Raw genomic sequence first — 17,172 nt, 5'->3', positions numbered from 1 at the left:
ATTATCACGTTTTATTTAAATATAACTTCCATTTTTATTTTTAGATCTCGATAACATGACGTATAATGGACTGTGCAAAAACAGTGGTTTTTGAATATAATCTAATATTATTAAAACTTTGACTTTGAGATTTATTGATAATAGTCATTGAAAACACTAAGACTAAAGGAAATTGTTTTCTGTATAAAATAAAAGGTAATGATGATGAATTTTCTGTATTAAGAGTTATTTTTAGTATAAAAACTATCTCTCCAATTTTTTCTCCAGTTATAATTTTTGCTGTAATATTGTGTTTAGGTAATTTTTAGTGCGTAATTTTGTACTGTTACATAAGCCATCCACTGTTCTTAAGCTTTGCATCAACATAACAATTGCTCCAATTTTTAAATATAGCTCATGCGGTGGTAAACTGTCACGAATAGTGTTTAGAAATTCAATTAGAAAATTTATATAAATATCATTATCAGATTTATCAACACCCTTGTAAGTAGCATGATCCATGTTGTAATATGCTTTTATATCTCCTTTTACATGATTAAGAATATTATTATTCAAAAAGTAAGTATATTCATTGTGAGAAGTTAGTATAACGCTATTTATTCAAAAATTGATGTTGTTACTAAAAATATCAAAACAAACATCAGTTGTGTTTCATTTATTCGCTACTAAAGACGATTCAAATTCTCCTTCTCCAATATCTAATAGTAATTTTGAAAATGTTTTGTCAATTAAACGAATATTGATATTAAGTTTTCAAATACAAAACAACGACTGAATATATAATAATTCAATACTTTTTTGTATAATCATGCTTCTATTACTATTTTTTTAAAACTAAAAGAATCTGTCTGAAACCGCCTGCTGAAACAATTAATTTATTACCAAAATTAATATTTGTAACACATAAATTACGTAACGTTCTTCCAACTATTTTTAAGCCTTTTTTAGGATCATAAAAGCTTTGCCCAATATCATTAAATCTACTCTTCTCTTTTTTTTTTCAGATTTATTTCTAAAGGCTCAATAGGCAGTAATTTGTGTGTAATACAAACAGACATTTTTGAGAAAATAAATTGTTTCATTGGGGATTTTCGCCAAATTCTCTATGTCATAAAAAACAGTTACATAACTGTAGACCGTTAATGTAACTGTAGACAGTTACATAAACTGTTACATAACTAAGACTATTTAATTAATTTTTTAATGAAAATTTTCCACACTTTGAAATTAAGAGAAAAATCATTAAATAGGAATAAATTTTTATGTTTCATTATCAAAGACAAAAGAATACAAAATAAAAACTTTTAAATTCTGAGAAATGAGACAACTATTAAGTATATTTTGCTATAAATAAGGTCAGGTTATATTTTCATTTCAAATACGCTTATTTTTCAAATAAGAAAATTCGAATTCTACTGAACGGGAATACATCAACTCACTATGATATGAATCGTGCAACATACAAGGTTATGCCATTACTAACAGTAACGTTTACATAATTTTGTCTACTTTAAGTTCTAGATAGTTTTCGTAAGGGTATCCAACTACATGGCTTTCATTCGAAGTTGGAGCAATGGTTGTGTTTATGAAAAATTTAAGAATAAGTGACGATTTTTACAATAGAGTATGATATAAAGCAAAATTATTAACTCTGTTAAGATTAGAAAACAAAGTTCTTACACCAAAAACATTTAAATATAGGTTACTAATCATCTTTATTTTCATACCGTACAGTAAGCAATAATTCTAGTTTTACTATTTGCCATAATAATTCATAAATCACAAGGACAAAGTTTTGACTGTGGTGGTTTGTATTTAAAAGACCTTTATTCGACGACGGACAATTATATGTAGTGTTTTCAAGATGAAAACCTCAAAATCGTATATTTATATAGTTTAGAGCGCGCGGTGGCTCAGACAGCTAGGTTGTGGATTGGCATGCGAGAGACCGTGGTTTGATTCCCGGCCAGTGCGACTTTTCGGGCAAGTACCTCTGATAATTCACACGTGCTTTTTCACCACGCAATGCTCCTCGAGGAGGGTTTAGGCGACCTCCTCGCAGCAAAAATTGCCTAATTTTGCCCCTACCCCCTCCCAGTAATGGGAGGCCTCCCATCCCTTTCCCAAGTGCTAAGTGCCCATAGTAGGGCCCTTATTAAAAAGAGTCGGACGTAGAGCACTATTATGTAAAAAAAAAAAAAAAAATTTATATAGTATGAATCCGATGGTATTCACGAAGTATAAGATATTTTGTAGGAAAACAAATTTTATTAAAATGTTTAAAAAAATATTTCTTAATAATTAAGGTGTAGTATAAAATCTTCAAGAAATTTATTTATATAAAAGCAATAATTTAAGTTTAAATTTGGGTTGTTACATCAAAAGTTGATTACAGCGAAGATTTATTTATTTTGGTGGTGTAGGGCTACTAACAACTGTCACAACATTTATTATTATTTTATTTAAATATTAAAATTTCAACACTATGTGTCCATATAACAAGTCGTATAAAAAATTCATGTACAAAGATATTTGAACTACATAAATTAAGAACTTAACGCACAAAAACTTCCTATTTTTTTTTGTTTTGGTAGAGCAATAAAAGAAAAACAGTAAAGTGTAGAATACAGGCCGACTATTCACTATCGACTTTCACGCTTCCTCTAGCTTGCTCATCATCTCAGTTTCTCTAACTTAGTATAGCATTTCTTCTTTGCTTATAAGGTGGGAGAATCTTACTTTAGGCTTAAATACTTGACTAGATAAACTGTTTTTTGTTATATTATTAATACACAAGCTTTATAAATAAACACTTATTGGATTTTACGAAATTTTTAGTTACAATGTAAATAAAAAATAGATTTTTATTATCATTCAAAACTATAAACTTTGTTCATTTGCCCTATGGTAGTGTAGAAAATAATAGATATTATCTCGACGCAGATGTAGGAAATCGTGAAGGGCTACAAGGAATCGAGTGTGGCGACTGTGGGAGTTGTGGGGAGCTGAATAAAAAACTAATCGTGCAAAAATAAGGAATAAAACAATGTTTTGTGGGGAGTTGTGGACAACCATGGGATATTAGGTGGGCTGCGGGGAGTGACTATAGACAGCTGTACCTAAACAGCAATAGAATGTAGTAAGATATACAAATACATATTCATGTGACAATGGTTTTTTGTTCAGGCCAGCTTTTTAAATTGCTATTATAAAAAGTTACAGGGACTTTTGATAACTCTGATTTCTCTAAGGCTAATCACTGACTCCAGTCATAGATTTGAAGTTCATTTTAAGAAAGGGGCTATAAAAAGCTCTAGAGTAAGCTGTCTGTCTTTTTGTTAGTAAGATCGTATACCAACTTTTCGAAAGTATTAACTTCTCTTTTATTTTTTCATCACGCTTAGTAGTAATTCATGTAGTTTTTTTTTAGACGTATATGATGTATCTAATAAACAACTTTTAATTGAGATATAATACATATTTATGCTAAAATAATGTATACTTATACTTATACTCACATCAACATCAGCAGTTAACGTTTCAATTAATTTTGTCTTAGCTTCTTCTCCAATAAAGATCTTCATTTTCTCCTTGACAAAATCATTATCTTTAAACGTTGGCAGTTCTTTCTCTTTCTCTTTATCCGAAGCTTCTCTATCGACTGTAGATCCTTTTAAATCAAACTTTTTATGAGTGGATAAATGATTTGAGAAAATATTTCGAATTGCTACAACATAATGTTCAATTCCGTCGACTGTTAATCGATACATTCCAAGGTATTGTGGTAGTAATGTCTTTCCATGCCGTTCAACAATGTACTGCGTAAAACACAAAAAGAACACTACTCATGATATAAGTCATAACTATACAATTCTTCTTTTTATCACTTTTTTGAACTTTTAATAAAGGTAATTCATAAAAAATAGTGTCACCATAAAATTGATACCTCTATCACGTAAAAATTTATTGCTCGATCCATATAATATTAAAAATTTTGAAATACATGCTTGAATTCAGCACAAGATGTTTGTAAAGTAATTTGAGAAATTCGTGTGTAGACCTTTGTTAACATAAATATCCATGTGTACTTTGTACATATGTACATACAGCACATTGTACTTTATTTCTAATAATATCTGACGCCAAACTTATCCGTTAATTTAAAAAGCTAGTAATTTCTTTCAATGATGTACTTAATTACAAATGCAAACAAAGTTTTCGATAATTTGGTAAACTACCATTACTTCAATGTATATCTTGCACTGACATTAACAAAGTACAAATAAAATATAATTTTTTAAAAAGCGAAGCCTATCTATACCTGAATGAATTAAATGAACATACAGACATTGGTTTCTAAACAATGGGATGATTGGTAAACTACAATAAGTCATAACTAATATTAAGATTTAATAGATTCTTTTTGAATTCGTTGGACGTGATTGGTTAAACCAACGTTAGAGACTTTGGACAAGTCTGTAGTAAAAGCTCAAAATCTTTATAGACTTTTATATTCATGTTTTAAAAGTCAAAAGCCTTTTCAGAAGGGCTTTGAACTGATGACTCTGAACTGACAGGAAGGATGTATCTGTTTTTTTTTTTATTAATAACGAGTTGACAATCAAATATTAATGGTAAAAATATTGATATATTTCTATACAGGTTTATTTAATACAAATAATTAAATTTTCTGACATTTATTATTAAAGGCAAGTAAGTGTAGCCAATTTGTTTGTTAGCTCAAAAAAGTAGTATTTATAAAACTTGTTACACTTTCTTTCTCAATTGCAGTAAACGACAACTTTTAAACAAGCTAAATATTCTAAGCTGAATAATAAGATGCTTTTACATACCTGCACTTAACAAAAAACGTCACGAATAAGAATTATCTAACACTATCTAAACATAAATCGTACGATCTCAAAAAATTAACAAATTTCCTTGAAAATAATGATTCTCTTCAGATCATAGTTAAATAGTCTAAATACTTGCCTATTGAAAAAAAAAGTTTATAATAAATATTATAACCACCGTATTAAAATTTTATGTAAAGAGGTGATTATGATAAACTTAAAAAAAACTTATTTTACTGGAAGTGAGCAGATAATGCTCTTTTATCTCCAATATTTTCAGCATAGACTTGGTAAATCTACGTAATTATATACATTTGTGATTATATCTTGCGAAATTCATTTTCTTCTACACACAGAAAATAATTTTAAGCATAAGGAGATCTCAGAGCACAAAGTCTGGGCTCATCTTATGTGGACAGTATAGGTATATACTAACGTGTGTACATTAACGTGCTTTTGCAGTGCAAGCCTTTTGTCACTATTGTGTTTACATTAATGTGTAGTGTAGTAAGACAGTCCACTATGGTTGATAATAAAAAGCGATCATTTTGTAGCGATCTAATACGATATTTAAATTGAAAAAAAGCAACTTAAACTGAATTTTTTAAATAAATTATCAATTACACAAGAAAACATTATTTCGCCCCCACTGCCCTCCAATTTTTTTATTCGTGTCACCATTTAATGAAATATCACGTTTATAAATTATTTATTTAACTAGCTTTTAAAAAGGATCCAAGACTCTAAGACTAATACCTATTGGAACCATTTACTATACTAGTGTATTGAGTAACAAAATTTATATTGGTAGTTGTGTGGTTCGAACAACTTTGGTTAAACTCATTAGATCTTGTTTTGCCGAGCACAGCTCTCTCAACTAACATAAATTGTAGCCTAAAGTATGTTTTGTATAAATAAATACAATATAATTAAAATTTATTTCAATAATTTTTTGAAAAAAGTTATCAAATAGAATTGTAAATCCGTTTGTACATACAAAAGTACTTAAATTTCGAATACTCCTTTTTCTTGTATACTAAGTTTTATCTACAAATTACGTTAGGAAAATATAGTTCCGCGAAAGTTTTTTGATAAAATTTATTGATATTAAAGTTGAAAAGATTCTAATGAAAAGACGCTTTAATAACTAAATATAGTCAATTTTTTGATGCTTTTTAAAAATATATATCGAAAACCCGTTATTATTGCACTCAAGTATTTTCAAATATTGTAAAAACTTACGAGATGTTATCTGAATCAGTAACTATTTTATTGAAATAAAGCAGTTTTCATTTCTTTGTTAAAAAACTATTTCTATTGTATATTTACATATACTCACTGTGGTCATTGGCCGTAAGCCTTTAGTATATTAATTTAAGCCCTATTATTAGGCTCATACAGTTCGATGATGTTTAGGGCTAAGGAAGTATACGCACGATTTAGCTTTCTCAACCAAAAATACCGCATCGCAGAGCTCAACGAAGCTTTGAACGCGCACAGCCCAGACTTTGTGCTGTGAGAGCACGATCGCTGAGCTCCAGGGGCTCCCCTCCACAAGCTTCTACAGATCAATGCTGCGCCGAAATGTGCGTGCACAAATTATAGTCAGCGTGGCTCTCATGCTTGTGCTTTACGAGGTCAATGCACATTTTAACTAGTGTGACACAATCTTTGGTCTTAGGTAGTCCAAATACTTGTGTAGTAGGAATTCAAAATAATTTGAACTCTATAAGCACACGTACTTGATTTCCTTATCCTCAAAATTATTTTCCGTGCAATTACCAAAGCAATAAAAAACTATTTTACATCAGAGCTTATGTCAAGACCTCTACTTTTATCGTTCTTCAGCAAAAAAGTAAGAAATACTCGAATAAATCACACAGAACTATTATACTTTAAATTATGATAACCTAAGGTTTTACTACTATATTTGCTCTGTACCTCAACCATGAGACCTTCTTAAGCTCAGCTCATTTCAATTGTGTTGCACAAACCTTAGATTTCTAAAATACATCTTTCTATATTATACAGTAGTTTTAGCAGGGCTGTCCACAACACACTTTCCTCGGCCCCCTCTCTCGCATCACCCCCACCCCTCAGCATCCCATCAAATCAAGGAAAAATTGTTTTTATTTAAATGGAAAATTAATCCTACAAACTTTCCATTCAGCTCCATGTTGTAATGATTAAGCCCCCCCCCCCTGAGCCCCCACTGAACTTTTTCTCCTCCCTCAGACGCCCCTCAGCCCATCCTCAGCTCCCTCATGAAACGGTAACATTATTTTTATTTCAATGCGAAATTAACCGGATAAAATATTTGATTACCAGCCTCTGATCTCCACTACATTTGTTCTTGCGCCAGCTTGCCCCCCTTACTTATCTCTTACACAAAATTTTCTGTATATACATGTATGAATTATTGAACACAATCTTGGTCAATGCTTTTTCTTAATAATAATTAAATTTGGTATAATTTTATCTGTTTTTCTACACCAATCACGAGGCTACTAGACAAGCGTGTTAACATTTGTTTTGTTGTTATTATGTAGTTTTGCGTACGCCATTCATAACGTATGACTAATTATACAATTTTAAACAACAATAAAATAATAACAACAGTAAAGATAATCGCCAATTAATCCTTTTGTGGAACCATGAAAATGTGCTAAATACGGAAAATGAAATTCATAACATGATATTTAAAGCAAAAGCACTTCATGGAAAAATATTGCAACACAAAAAAAGCAAAAAAAAAGGTAGCAATTTGTTAGCATTTTGCTGGTAGAATATGAGAAAAATATTAAAAAATTTTTTCAGAAAGTAGGACGGGTTGTAAGAAATTTTTACATATGTTACTAGTCCCTCAATTGTCTCATACATAAAATATTAGTAATATACTTTAAAAAAATGACAATACATTAATAATATATACTTATATATATACATAGGGCACTTTTCTGTAGTTTCGTAAAAAGCTTATCAGCCTATGCGCAACGTAAACAAAGAGCTGCAGAGAATCAAAACAAACAATGATAAAGTCAATTTATCTATGTTTAAGAAATTTCGTTTTATATATTTTACACAACACACAATATATTTTACCTTAGCATAGTTTTCATTTTTATTTTGCACAAAAATACCGTCCTTTTAAAGTTTTTTCTTCTAACTTTGCCCTTTTGCAACCATAGGCATGGTTAAAGTTTTTGTGAGCCCTAAAGGCTGTTTTTTATCAATTTTGTTTATATGACCAAGATTTCACCGTTCATTTCATGTAAGACCTTATTATTTAAAGAATAAAAATAACAAATGCTTGCCACCTGTATTCTTTCTCTACGCTTTTCTTGGACCTCCCCCTCAGGCTTCCTTCACCGCCCCTTCATTTGTTCTTAGGCCTGCTCACCTCCCTCCCCTCTCATTCTCTTTCCACGCTTTACTTGAGCGATCCGAACATTTTTTTTTACATAAAGCAAATTCTTCTAAGCTCTCTGTTTTTTTTAACAGAATCAGAATTTTTAGGTGTAGGTAAATAGAACGATTAACGAAAATTGTCTTCAATAGCAAGAATTGGAGTTACCTGCAAAAGAGCAAAATTTTTTGATCAAAAATTAAATCTTTTGTAGAATGGGTTTTATATTTATTCCAAATTTTTTCATTAAAACTATTATTTAAAAATAAGAAACATGCAAAAAACGTTTTCAGTTAATAAGATAAGGTAATAGTAGTAGCTTTTTTGATTATATCATTAATTTGAGTGTTAAATTTCATGAATCCCGTTGCTATAGCAGTATCTTTTAGTATTCGATGAATAATTTTATCACGTGTTCTTAAATTTTCTAATAATGTCACACCTTTGACTTTGTAAATTAATAATTTTAAACTGAAGCGATCATTATCTTTTAAAGAATCAATACTCAATCTTTCAATTACAGTGTTTGATTAAATTAATGAATTTCATGTGGTTTTCAAAATAAGTCAAAGTCTTGGTAAAATTACCCGTACACCTCAAAAATAAGAAAAAATTAGTAATAATAAAAAATATAATTAAAAATACATATAGCAGCTTGGTTTGAACTGAAAAAGGTCGATGATTTTGCAAAATTTTTAAAGTACGTGAACATTTTACATAACTATTTTTTTAATAATAATCTTAGTATTTGACTAAAAAAAAAAGTCAAAAAATACAGCAATAAGAAGATTGAATATAGTATGTTCAAAAATTATCAAGCAATTTTTTAGAATCATTATAAAATAAAAAGAAGGCATCATTTTTAGATATTTAACAGCAAATACCAATATCAAATACAAAACGTTTAAGGATACTGAAATTGCTGTAGGTTAAATTTATCATGACACTCATATTAATAAAATTTTTGAAAAAGCTAGCACAATTAGGCTTACTTGACAATAACAACAATTTTTACGTGGTTTTTATTTTCAGAAAAACAGAAAAAAAAGTATTATAACACTAAGACTATTCGTAATTTTTATAAGCATTTTTTTAGGTTGAAATTAACTATAAATATTTGATTGATGAATATACATTTTATAAAATTGTTATTAGAAATTGGAGACGGAAAAATTAAAACATTTGGAATTCCTTTATAGTAAAAAAATAATAATGTATGTTTAAAAAATATTTGATAAGCGTAATAAGTGTTCGATTATTAAAGTCATACTGACTTCTTATAATGAATACACTTACTCCCCAAGTAACAAAAGTTTGAATCAAGTGAACAAAAATATATCTACTTACTACAGCGTAAATCATACAAATTACAAAGGTGTTAATAAATCTGACAGTAAAATTTAAAAAAATTTTTTAATTAAGTTTTTTAATTGTATTCAGAAAGATCTTTTACTGATTAACTTAATTCAAAAGTTTGAGCAATAGTTACGTTAAAAATTAATGTAATTATATGCAACAATTTGTAAAGTGGTACACGATTAAAAATTACATAATTATTTAAATGTAATATTGAAGCAGAAATAATAACTAGAAAAAAATCGGAAAATAGAGTTTTTATGCTAAAAATAAATCTAAATACAGGTTATTCTTCATCGCTACCACTTAAACTATACAGAAAGCAATTTCCTTTAGTTTTAGAATTCGCCATAAAAACTAATAAATCGCAAGAACAAAATTTTGACAGTATTCGTTTATATTCGAAAAAAACCTTTAGTTAACCACCGGGAATGGGCTTGTTACTGCAGTCAGATGGCAGTAAGATGCGTAGGTAAGATTTCTTAAGAAATATGTGTATACGTTAAATGCATACATAGTTATAGAGTTGTGAAAATCTTACAAGGGCATATTAACTCCACCTGACGGTAGAAGAAAGCCCATCGTATGTATCGTTATTACGATGCAAAATCAAAAATGATTAATTCATACAAATTAACGATGACAATAATTTTAAAATAGACAATGTTCTGTGACATATTAATAACTATTAATAATATAAGACGTCCAATGACAGTTGATTAATAATTAAAATAACGTCCAATGATGGTACTGTCAAATTGTGTAGTTATCAAAAAACAAAACGACTTTTCAGCCGTTTGGACAATGTCGCGGCCCTCATCAGGTACAAAAATCAATGAGTAATAAAAATTCTTTACAATACAAATTTTGATAAATACAATAAACGCAAATTAAGTAAAGTGTATAATACACCTCTGACTCTTACGAAGGAGATGTAAAATCGTAATGTAGTCAGAGTTTCAAATTTTGTTGATTTTATACCCTGCACATATAAAAATGACACAATATACGCACACAATACAATCAAATAAAAATCGCAAGCAGTTCCTTGTGAGACACACGTACAGATGTTTTGCTAATACTATAAATAAAAGGGGCCCGCAAATCATGTACATCGAGTTAGCCTCCTTTCTTAATTCACTTAATGAGAGACTTGTAACAATTTTTCAATTTTTCTGTATCTTGTTGTCTATTAATATTAATATTGAAATAATGTATATTTAAAATTTTAGAAAGCAGGCGCTTATTATAATTTTGTTCCGTGTCTAACGTTTTTATTTTATCAAAATTAGAGTTGTGTGTAAATTCAATGCTATGTTGCTATAGTACAGATGTATCCTTTTTTTTCTCTATGTCTCTTTTATGTTTTGCCATTCTAAATTTTAAAGCTCTTGATGTTTGACCGACATAACAGCAGTTGCAATTCGCACATGGTAAATGGGAAACAACACTATTTTTATCGAGTGGCTCGATTACATCTTTTCCAAGTGTAAAGATCGAATTCAATTTATTGTTTAAACTGTATACAAGACCAATGCAAAGCTTCTTACAAAAATATTCAATAGGACCGTGCAAGTGGGGAATATACGGTAATGATAAGATTAGTTTATAATTATTATTATTTCTATTGCAAATGTAAATCATGCTCATATTTTTAAGGTATTTATTCTTTGTTTAAAAATTTATCAATAAACTTTTGAGGATAGTTTTTAGCTACAAAAATTTATTGATTAATTTTAAATTATTGTTCTAAAATTGAGTGTCTGCTAATTTAATGGAAAAGTCTACTAATGTGTAAATGATATCTATTATATGTTGTATTGGATGGTGGGAAAGAAAATTCAAGTATCGGCCTGAATGTGTAGATTTTTGGTACCAATTAGTTAGCACTGTGTTATTTCGTTGAATGATACGTTTTAAATCTAAGTAACTAATGCTGTTGTTGTTGCATGTCTCAACAGTGAATTGTAATTCTGGACAATAGCTATTAAAGATATTTTTAGTATAGTTAATATATTTAGTAGGCACACATATGAGAATATCATCCATATACCGCACATATAGTGGAACATCGAAACATAACTTCTTTAAGCATGAAATTTCAAGCAAACGCATTACAAGATCACACAGTACTAGACTACAGGAACTGCCCATTGGAGAGCCAAAAACTTGTTTATAAAATTTGTTATTGAAATGGAAAAAAATTGAATTCAAAATTAAAGATACACCTGTGCAAAATTCATTGGGAGAAACATTGATTTTACCATTCAAGAATTTACAAAAATGTCTTATTGCATTTATGATTAAGGTTTCACTAGTTCACTTTTTTGTGTATTTTTATTAGTCCGTAGCATTTAGATTAGTTTTTTTTAGGAATATCTTCATCAAACTTGTTTAATTCATAAAAAATACCATATTGATCCCACTTGCTTACAAAACTTTTTGTATCTTTAATTAATTGCTTTAAAGAATTATTTCCTAGCTGTATGCAATATTTATTATCACTTAACAATTCTACTTTATTAATGTAAGTTTCTTTATCAATGACAATTGTGATATTACCTTTGTCTGCTTGAGTAATTAAAATGTGTTTATTATTTTTAAGTAATACTTGTGTTCACTTTAAATTGTCTTGGAGAATTCCATCATTTAAAGAAAGACGAGTAGATACATTATGTCTATTGTTACCAATAATGTTAAGAAGTTATTTTCTGACAGTCTCAAATTCTTCCAAATATTTTAATGAATGTTCCACATTCTTAAAAAGTTGAAAATAATCACATCAATGCCTCTCACCTCTCACCTGATATTTTCAAGTACGTCCAGAACATTTGTTTTAAGGCTTATAGCTTAGATCTAGCTTTTTACTCTACCACCACAGATTGAACTTGCAATTATACTTAGAAACACACTAATACTACGTTAGAACTGTTCAGTGGCATGAACATGATCAATCGAACGATATATCTAAAATGATATTAACCAATGCAGCAATCAATGTGCCAAAATGCAATAATTATCTATGGATTAAAAGTATCGCAAAAAGGCAAAAAGAAGGTTCTCCTTTACTATGGCGGTAATGTTCACAATCTCTACAGATGGGCACTGAGCGAGTCGTTGCCTAGAGGTTGTTTTCATTAAGTTACATTTCAACGTTTCTGATAAACACCTACCGGAAATTCATTCTAAATATCTAATAGAAAAATACAACTCATACAAGAATTGATGTTGTTGTAAATAAGCATATTCCAGAAAATAAAGCATCTTCTGGCTCTTAATAGAAAAATCTTCTGACAGCCCAGACAAGAGCAGTACATTATATCTTAACGTAGTCTCAGGCAGACCCTCAAAAACGGTTTACTTTTAAAAAAGATACATGGGGTATTTCCATTCAGACAGATTTAATGTTTGAAGCCAGACATTAGTTGGAACAGTAAAAAAGGAAAAAGTGCAAATAACTAATAAAAAAACTTTTCTTTTATCCTGATACATGATATGGTATATAATAAAATCACAGAAAGTCAGCAAAAGCGTATGGATCTTAAACTTGTGCAAAAAAGGAAAGCTCGTTATGGCTGTAAAGTATACGCTGCGATATAGGACTTCCAGAACAATTTTATCTTGTATTAAAATCTTATACTTATCTAGCTGTCAGTCTATATACATAGAACTATGTGTGCGAGACTTGCCAAAGTCTTTTGTATACTGCTTTCATCAGGAATGCATGAAAAGTTGTGTCGATGACAAAGTAAACTTCTATACATAAACCTATACAGCCTTATCTACGAAATTTATGACGTGGAATCTGTGTCGCATAATGAAGAAGGTGAGTTACGTATTCGTCATAAATAATTACCTTTAAGAAAATAAGTTTGGTATGCAGCGAGACAACAAAAAAATAGTTGAACTGATGAAGGAGTAACTCATGGAATAGATATAACAATTTTCAAAGCATGTATTAACTCTCATAATATACGGATTGTTTTAATGCAGATATAACAATTCTGAGTCAGATATATAACGTTTACTTACAACCACCACAAGACAAAAAAATCACTCTTGAATTCTTAGAATGAAAAGCAATACCCAGTCTCAGGTATATCGCATACTTTACCGAGGAGACACTATTTATTAAGTTGTTTTAAACAACTTTTTGTACTTAACGAGAGTACAAAAAATTTATAATATAATAATAAACTGAGTTTGAAAGTACGAGACATATTTTTACATAGCAATTTATACGGGTAAATATCCTTTTCTAAATTTTGATTTCTTAAAATAAGTTAAGGAGATACCACAGTAAAAGAAATAATAGAAGAATTTCCTTAAAATTTTGTCCCCAGATTAATATGTTTATAAATAGAGTTCATAAAATGTTCCAAAACTGCTGATTGGTTTTGAACTAAGAAATTGATTAAATAATTTCTCAAAGTTCAACATGGCCTCTTACAAGAAACTGTAAGAATTTTTTTTTATGAGATTCGGATTAAAGTAACAAATCAAATAAAAAACTCCTAGAAGCTTGATTTTTTTGACACATGGATATTTACAACTACATCAATTCTTGCATGGGTAGTGTATTTCTACTATATATTAAGAATGTAATTCTGAGGGATGATTATCAGAAAAGTTGAAATCTAACACAGCAAAATAGTCTCTAGGCAACGAATCGTTCACTGCCCATCTGTACAGATTGTTAACATTATCGTCATATCGAATAACCTCTTCTTTACCTTTTATGCTATACTTCTTATCCATGTATAATTTATGCGTCTAAGCACATTAATTGCTGCATTGGTTAATATCATCTTAGATATAACGTTCGATAGATCATGTCCATGCCAGTCAACAGTTCTAACGTAATACCAGCATGTTTCAAATGTTCAGTGTAAGAGAGCTCGAAGAAGCAATAAGCTCACTAAGCCTGAACATTGTGCTGCAAGAGCACAATTGTCGGGTTCTCGTATCCTCTCAGGCTTGAGCAGTACAATGTTCTGCCGTACAAGCCCAAACTATCATCTACTTGGCGCACATGGTTATGCAGTCTCAGTTCTACGCTGCTTTGAACTCCCGTGACTCGATCTTTGAGCCAAGGCAGCATGTCCATTTGTACGGTAAGAGTTCAAAGCGATTTGAACTTCTCCAGCATGTATACTTGGGCTCTGTACGCCCAAAAAATTTTTCATGTATTACTGTGCGATTTTACTAATGAATGTGTAGGGACCTTCCATCCTATACACCGATACAGTAGGTATCGTCACTCACAAGTACGCTCACCCTGCGTGTCGATCAACGTCGACTTGCGCGCCCACCCATCAAGCTTCTGATCTCGATACGGCAGGAGTAAAAACTGGGCTGCTGTAACGCTAAAATTGTATTTTTCAACAAAGCTCGCGTATAATATCGGCTTGCTGGAGTCTACCTTCTTTACTCACACACCATCCTCTAGTTCAGAGGACCTTATAAACGTTTACACAGATAGTCTACTTACATGTTTATAGTATTTAACCACATTAAGTCATGTTTAACTCTATTTTAATTAAATTTTGACATTATTTTTGTATGTATTGTGTAAATTATGCGTTACATATTTTCTGGAGTGGAGAAAATTACACGGCAAAAATAATACCTCTCCTTCTCTATAAACTTAAACTATGTTTTTCACAAACAGTAGGCATAACGTGTTCACTTATACTTAATAGCATATAAAATGTTATGCTGTACTTTATTTATGTAAGAAAGTGATATTTTTTCCTATGAATTGTTAAACAAAAATCTGTAGCCAGATACTTACGATCCATCTACCTCAGACTCAGATATCTGCATTTAATCTATAATACTTGGTCAAATGTTTTATGACACACATGTATGATCTTGCTGTTTTGCTAAATAACCTAACGTAATATTTTCACAAAAAATTTTTTTACCTACATGTGATCTATCTTACTCATAAAAAAATCAAAGTTGCCAAAACCGTTGTAATCGCTAACCACAAAAACTACACAACCGATCTTGCTGAAATTTTACATACCGATTCTTGTAACTTCCTAGACGGTCTTAGTACAGTATTTATTAAAAAAAAGTGTTAACAATTGCAATGTTTAAGCTAAAAGTTTTGTAAAAATAGGATAGCTTTTTGCTTCAGTTCAGTAGAATTTGCTAGATGTCGTGGAAGTAAAATTGAAGCTACAGTGGGTCAAGGGACAGTGCCGTGTATAGAGTCACGCAATGCTGATTGGCTCCACCATTTCCAGCACCTCCCTCTATTTTCCAGGGTATATAGATATACAGTTTTGTTCTTAAATCATTGCAGGGCCTCTTCTATAATTGCGCTGTCCCTACGCACTTGCACAGTGCAGCGAAAGCGCGATTGTAGGATGGCTTTGTGGAGTGGTGTGATGTGAAATGTTATTTATTATTATTTTAAATTGACTGCCACTGACATATGCTATAAATGGCGGCTGTCCACCGCCATGTCCCTCGACCTACTGTAATTGAGGCTACGTGCAACAGAATTAAGTGAGTCTGGGTATTATATCCCCGAGTAAAGTACCGAATACTACAGTCAACCATCGGCAGTGCATTAAGCATAGAGATAAGAGTCATGCAGCTGGATATCCCAGCTACCATCAACACTGTTATGTAATGGACAAGCAACTTTCGTCGAAATCCATCTCAAACCACCAAGATTCACGACTGCCACTAATAAAAAGGTGTTCTCAATGCTAACGGTTCCAGAAAAACACCAGGAGATATGTCTAGCCAGAGCACAATCTGCTCTAGCTATTTCTAGGAGTTTCATGTCCATTTTTCCAACATTTCTGGGGCTATCAGAACAGATTTTTTACAACAGCAAGCCAGAAAAAACTATCCTGAGGAGCTTGGACAATCACAACGGCTTTCTTCTCAATGAACGACATACCATCAGGAAAAGTATTCTCCAGGTCCACTTTTCCGACTAACGATGAACAGATGGTTATCCGGGGAACTACCCGAAGACGAGATATTCTTTGGTAAGCGGTGTACCTTCAGCCAGCACGGTCCCTTTTTAAAGCCATTATGAGTATTTCATTTCCTACTTGACCATTAATCTTATCAGTTCTTTTAAGGGCCACCGAGGGTTAAACTACCTTACAAAAATATAAATTTTTGCGACCATTTTCGGCAACGATTCGTCGATTAAGAGACTAAATGAAGCCGGACACTATAAAACCAAGTCAGTCATTCACTAGCAGACGTCAAGAGTGGAGTTGTTCATCGCATGGCTGAAAATCCCAACGACCGACGACCCTATATGACCCACTCGACTCTAAGCATTGAACCAGGAATCACCAACCCTTTTCGAGGTCTGCACTGGGCGAACCTAACAGCTATGAAGGAAAAATAAACTTTAACATATGGAACAGTTTTCAACGGGCAAGCATCACGAACCAATCTCTGGTTCTATAGACACCAACGTCTTCAGTGTAATACCAGGAGACGTTGGGAAAGAGCTTTACAACTCACTCTAACAGTTCAGACGTTGTAGTTTTCCTTCCAGTCAGTCTGGTGCTACAA

At 31.1% G+C, this 17,172-nt stretch overlaps 1 protein-coding gene across 6 annotated transcripts in view; it reads right to left on the bottom strand.

Annotated features, from left to right (window-relative positions):
• PIP4K (phosphatidylinositol 5-phosphate 4-kinase) overlaps positions 1-17,172 on the bottom strand; it is a 541,345-nt gene that overhangs the window by 136,548 nt on the left and 387,625 nt on the right. For all 6 annotated transcript variants that reach the window (XM_089594386.1, XM_089594383.1, XM_023390965.2 and 3 more), the window contains one exon: positions 3,519-3,818. In XM_089594386.1, coding sequence (XP_089450512.1) covers positions 3,519-3,818 — 300 coding nt within the window. The remainder of the gene's footprint in view (positions 1-3,518; positions 3,819-17,172) is intronic.

The sequence above is a fragment of the Copidosoma floridanum genome, unplaced genomic scaffold (assembly GCF_036245765.1).
Source record: "Copidosoma floridanum isolate Cflo_tuat_1 unplaced genomic scaffold, Cflo_Japanese_pri ptg000021l, whole genome shotgun sequence".
Classification (NCBI taxonomy): Eukaryota; Metazoa; Arthropoda; class Insecta; order Hymenoptera; family Encyrtidae; genus Copidosoma; species Copidosoma floridanum.
Note: the sequence above shows the minus strand (reverse complement) of the source record. Positions and strands in the feature narration are given on the sequence as shown.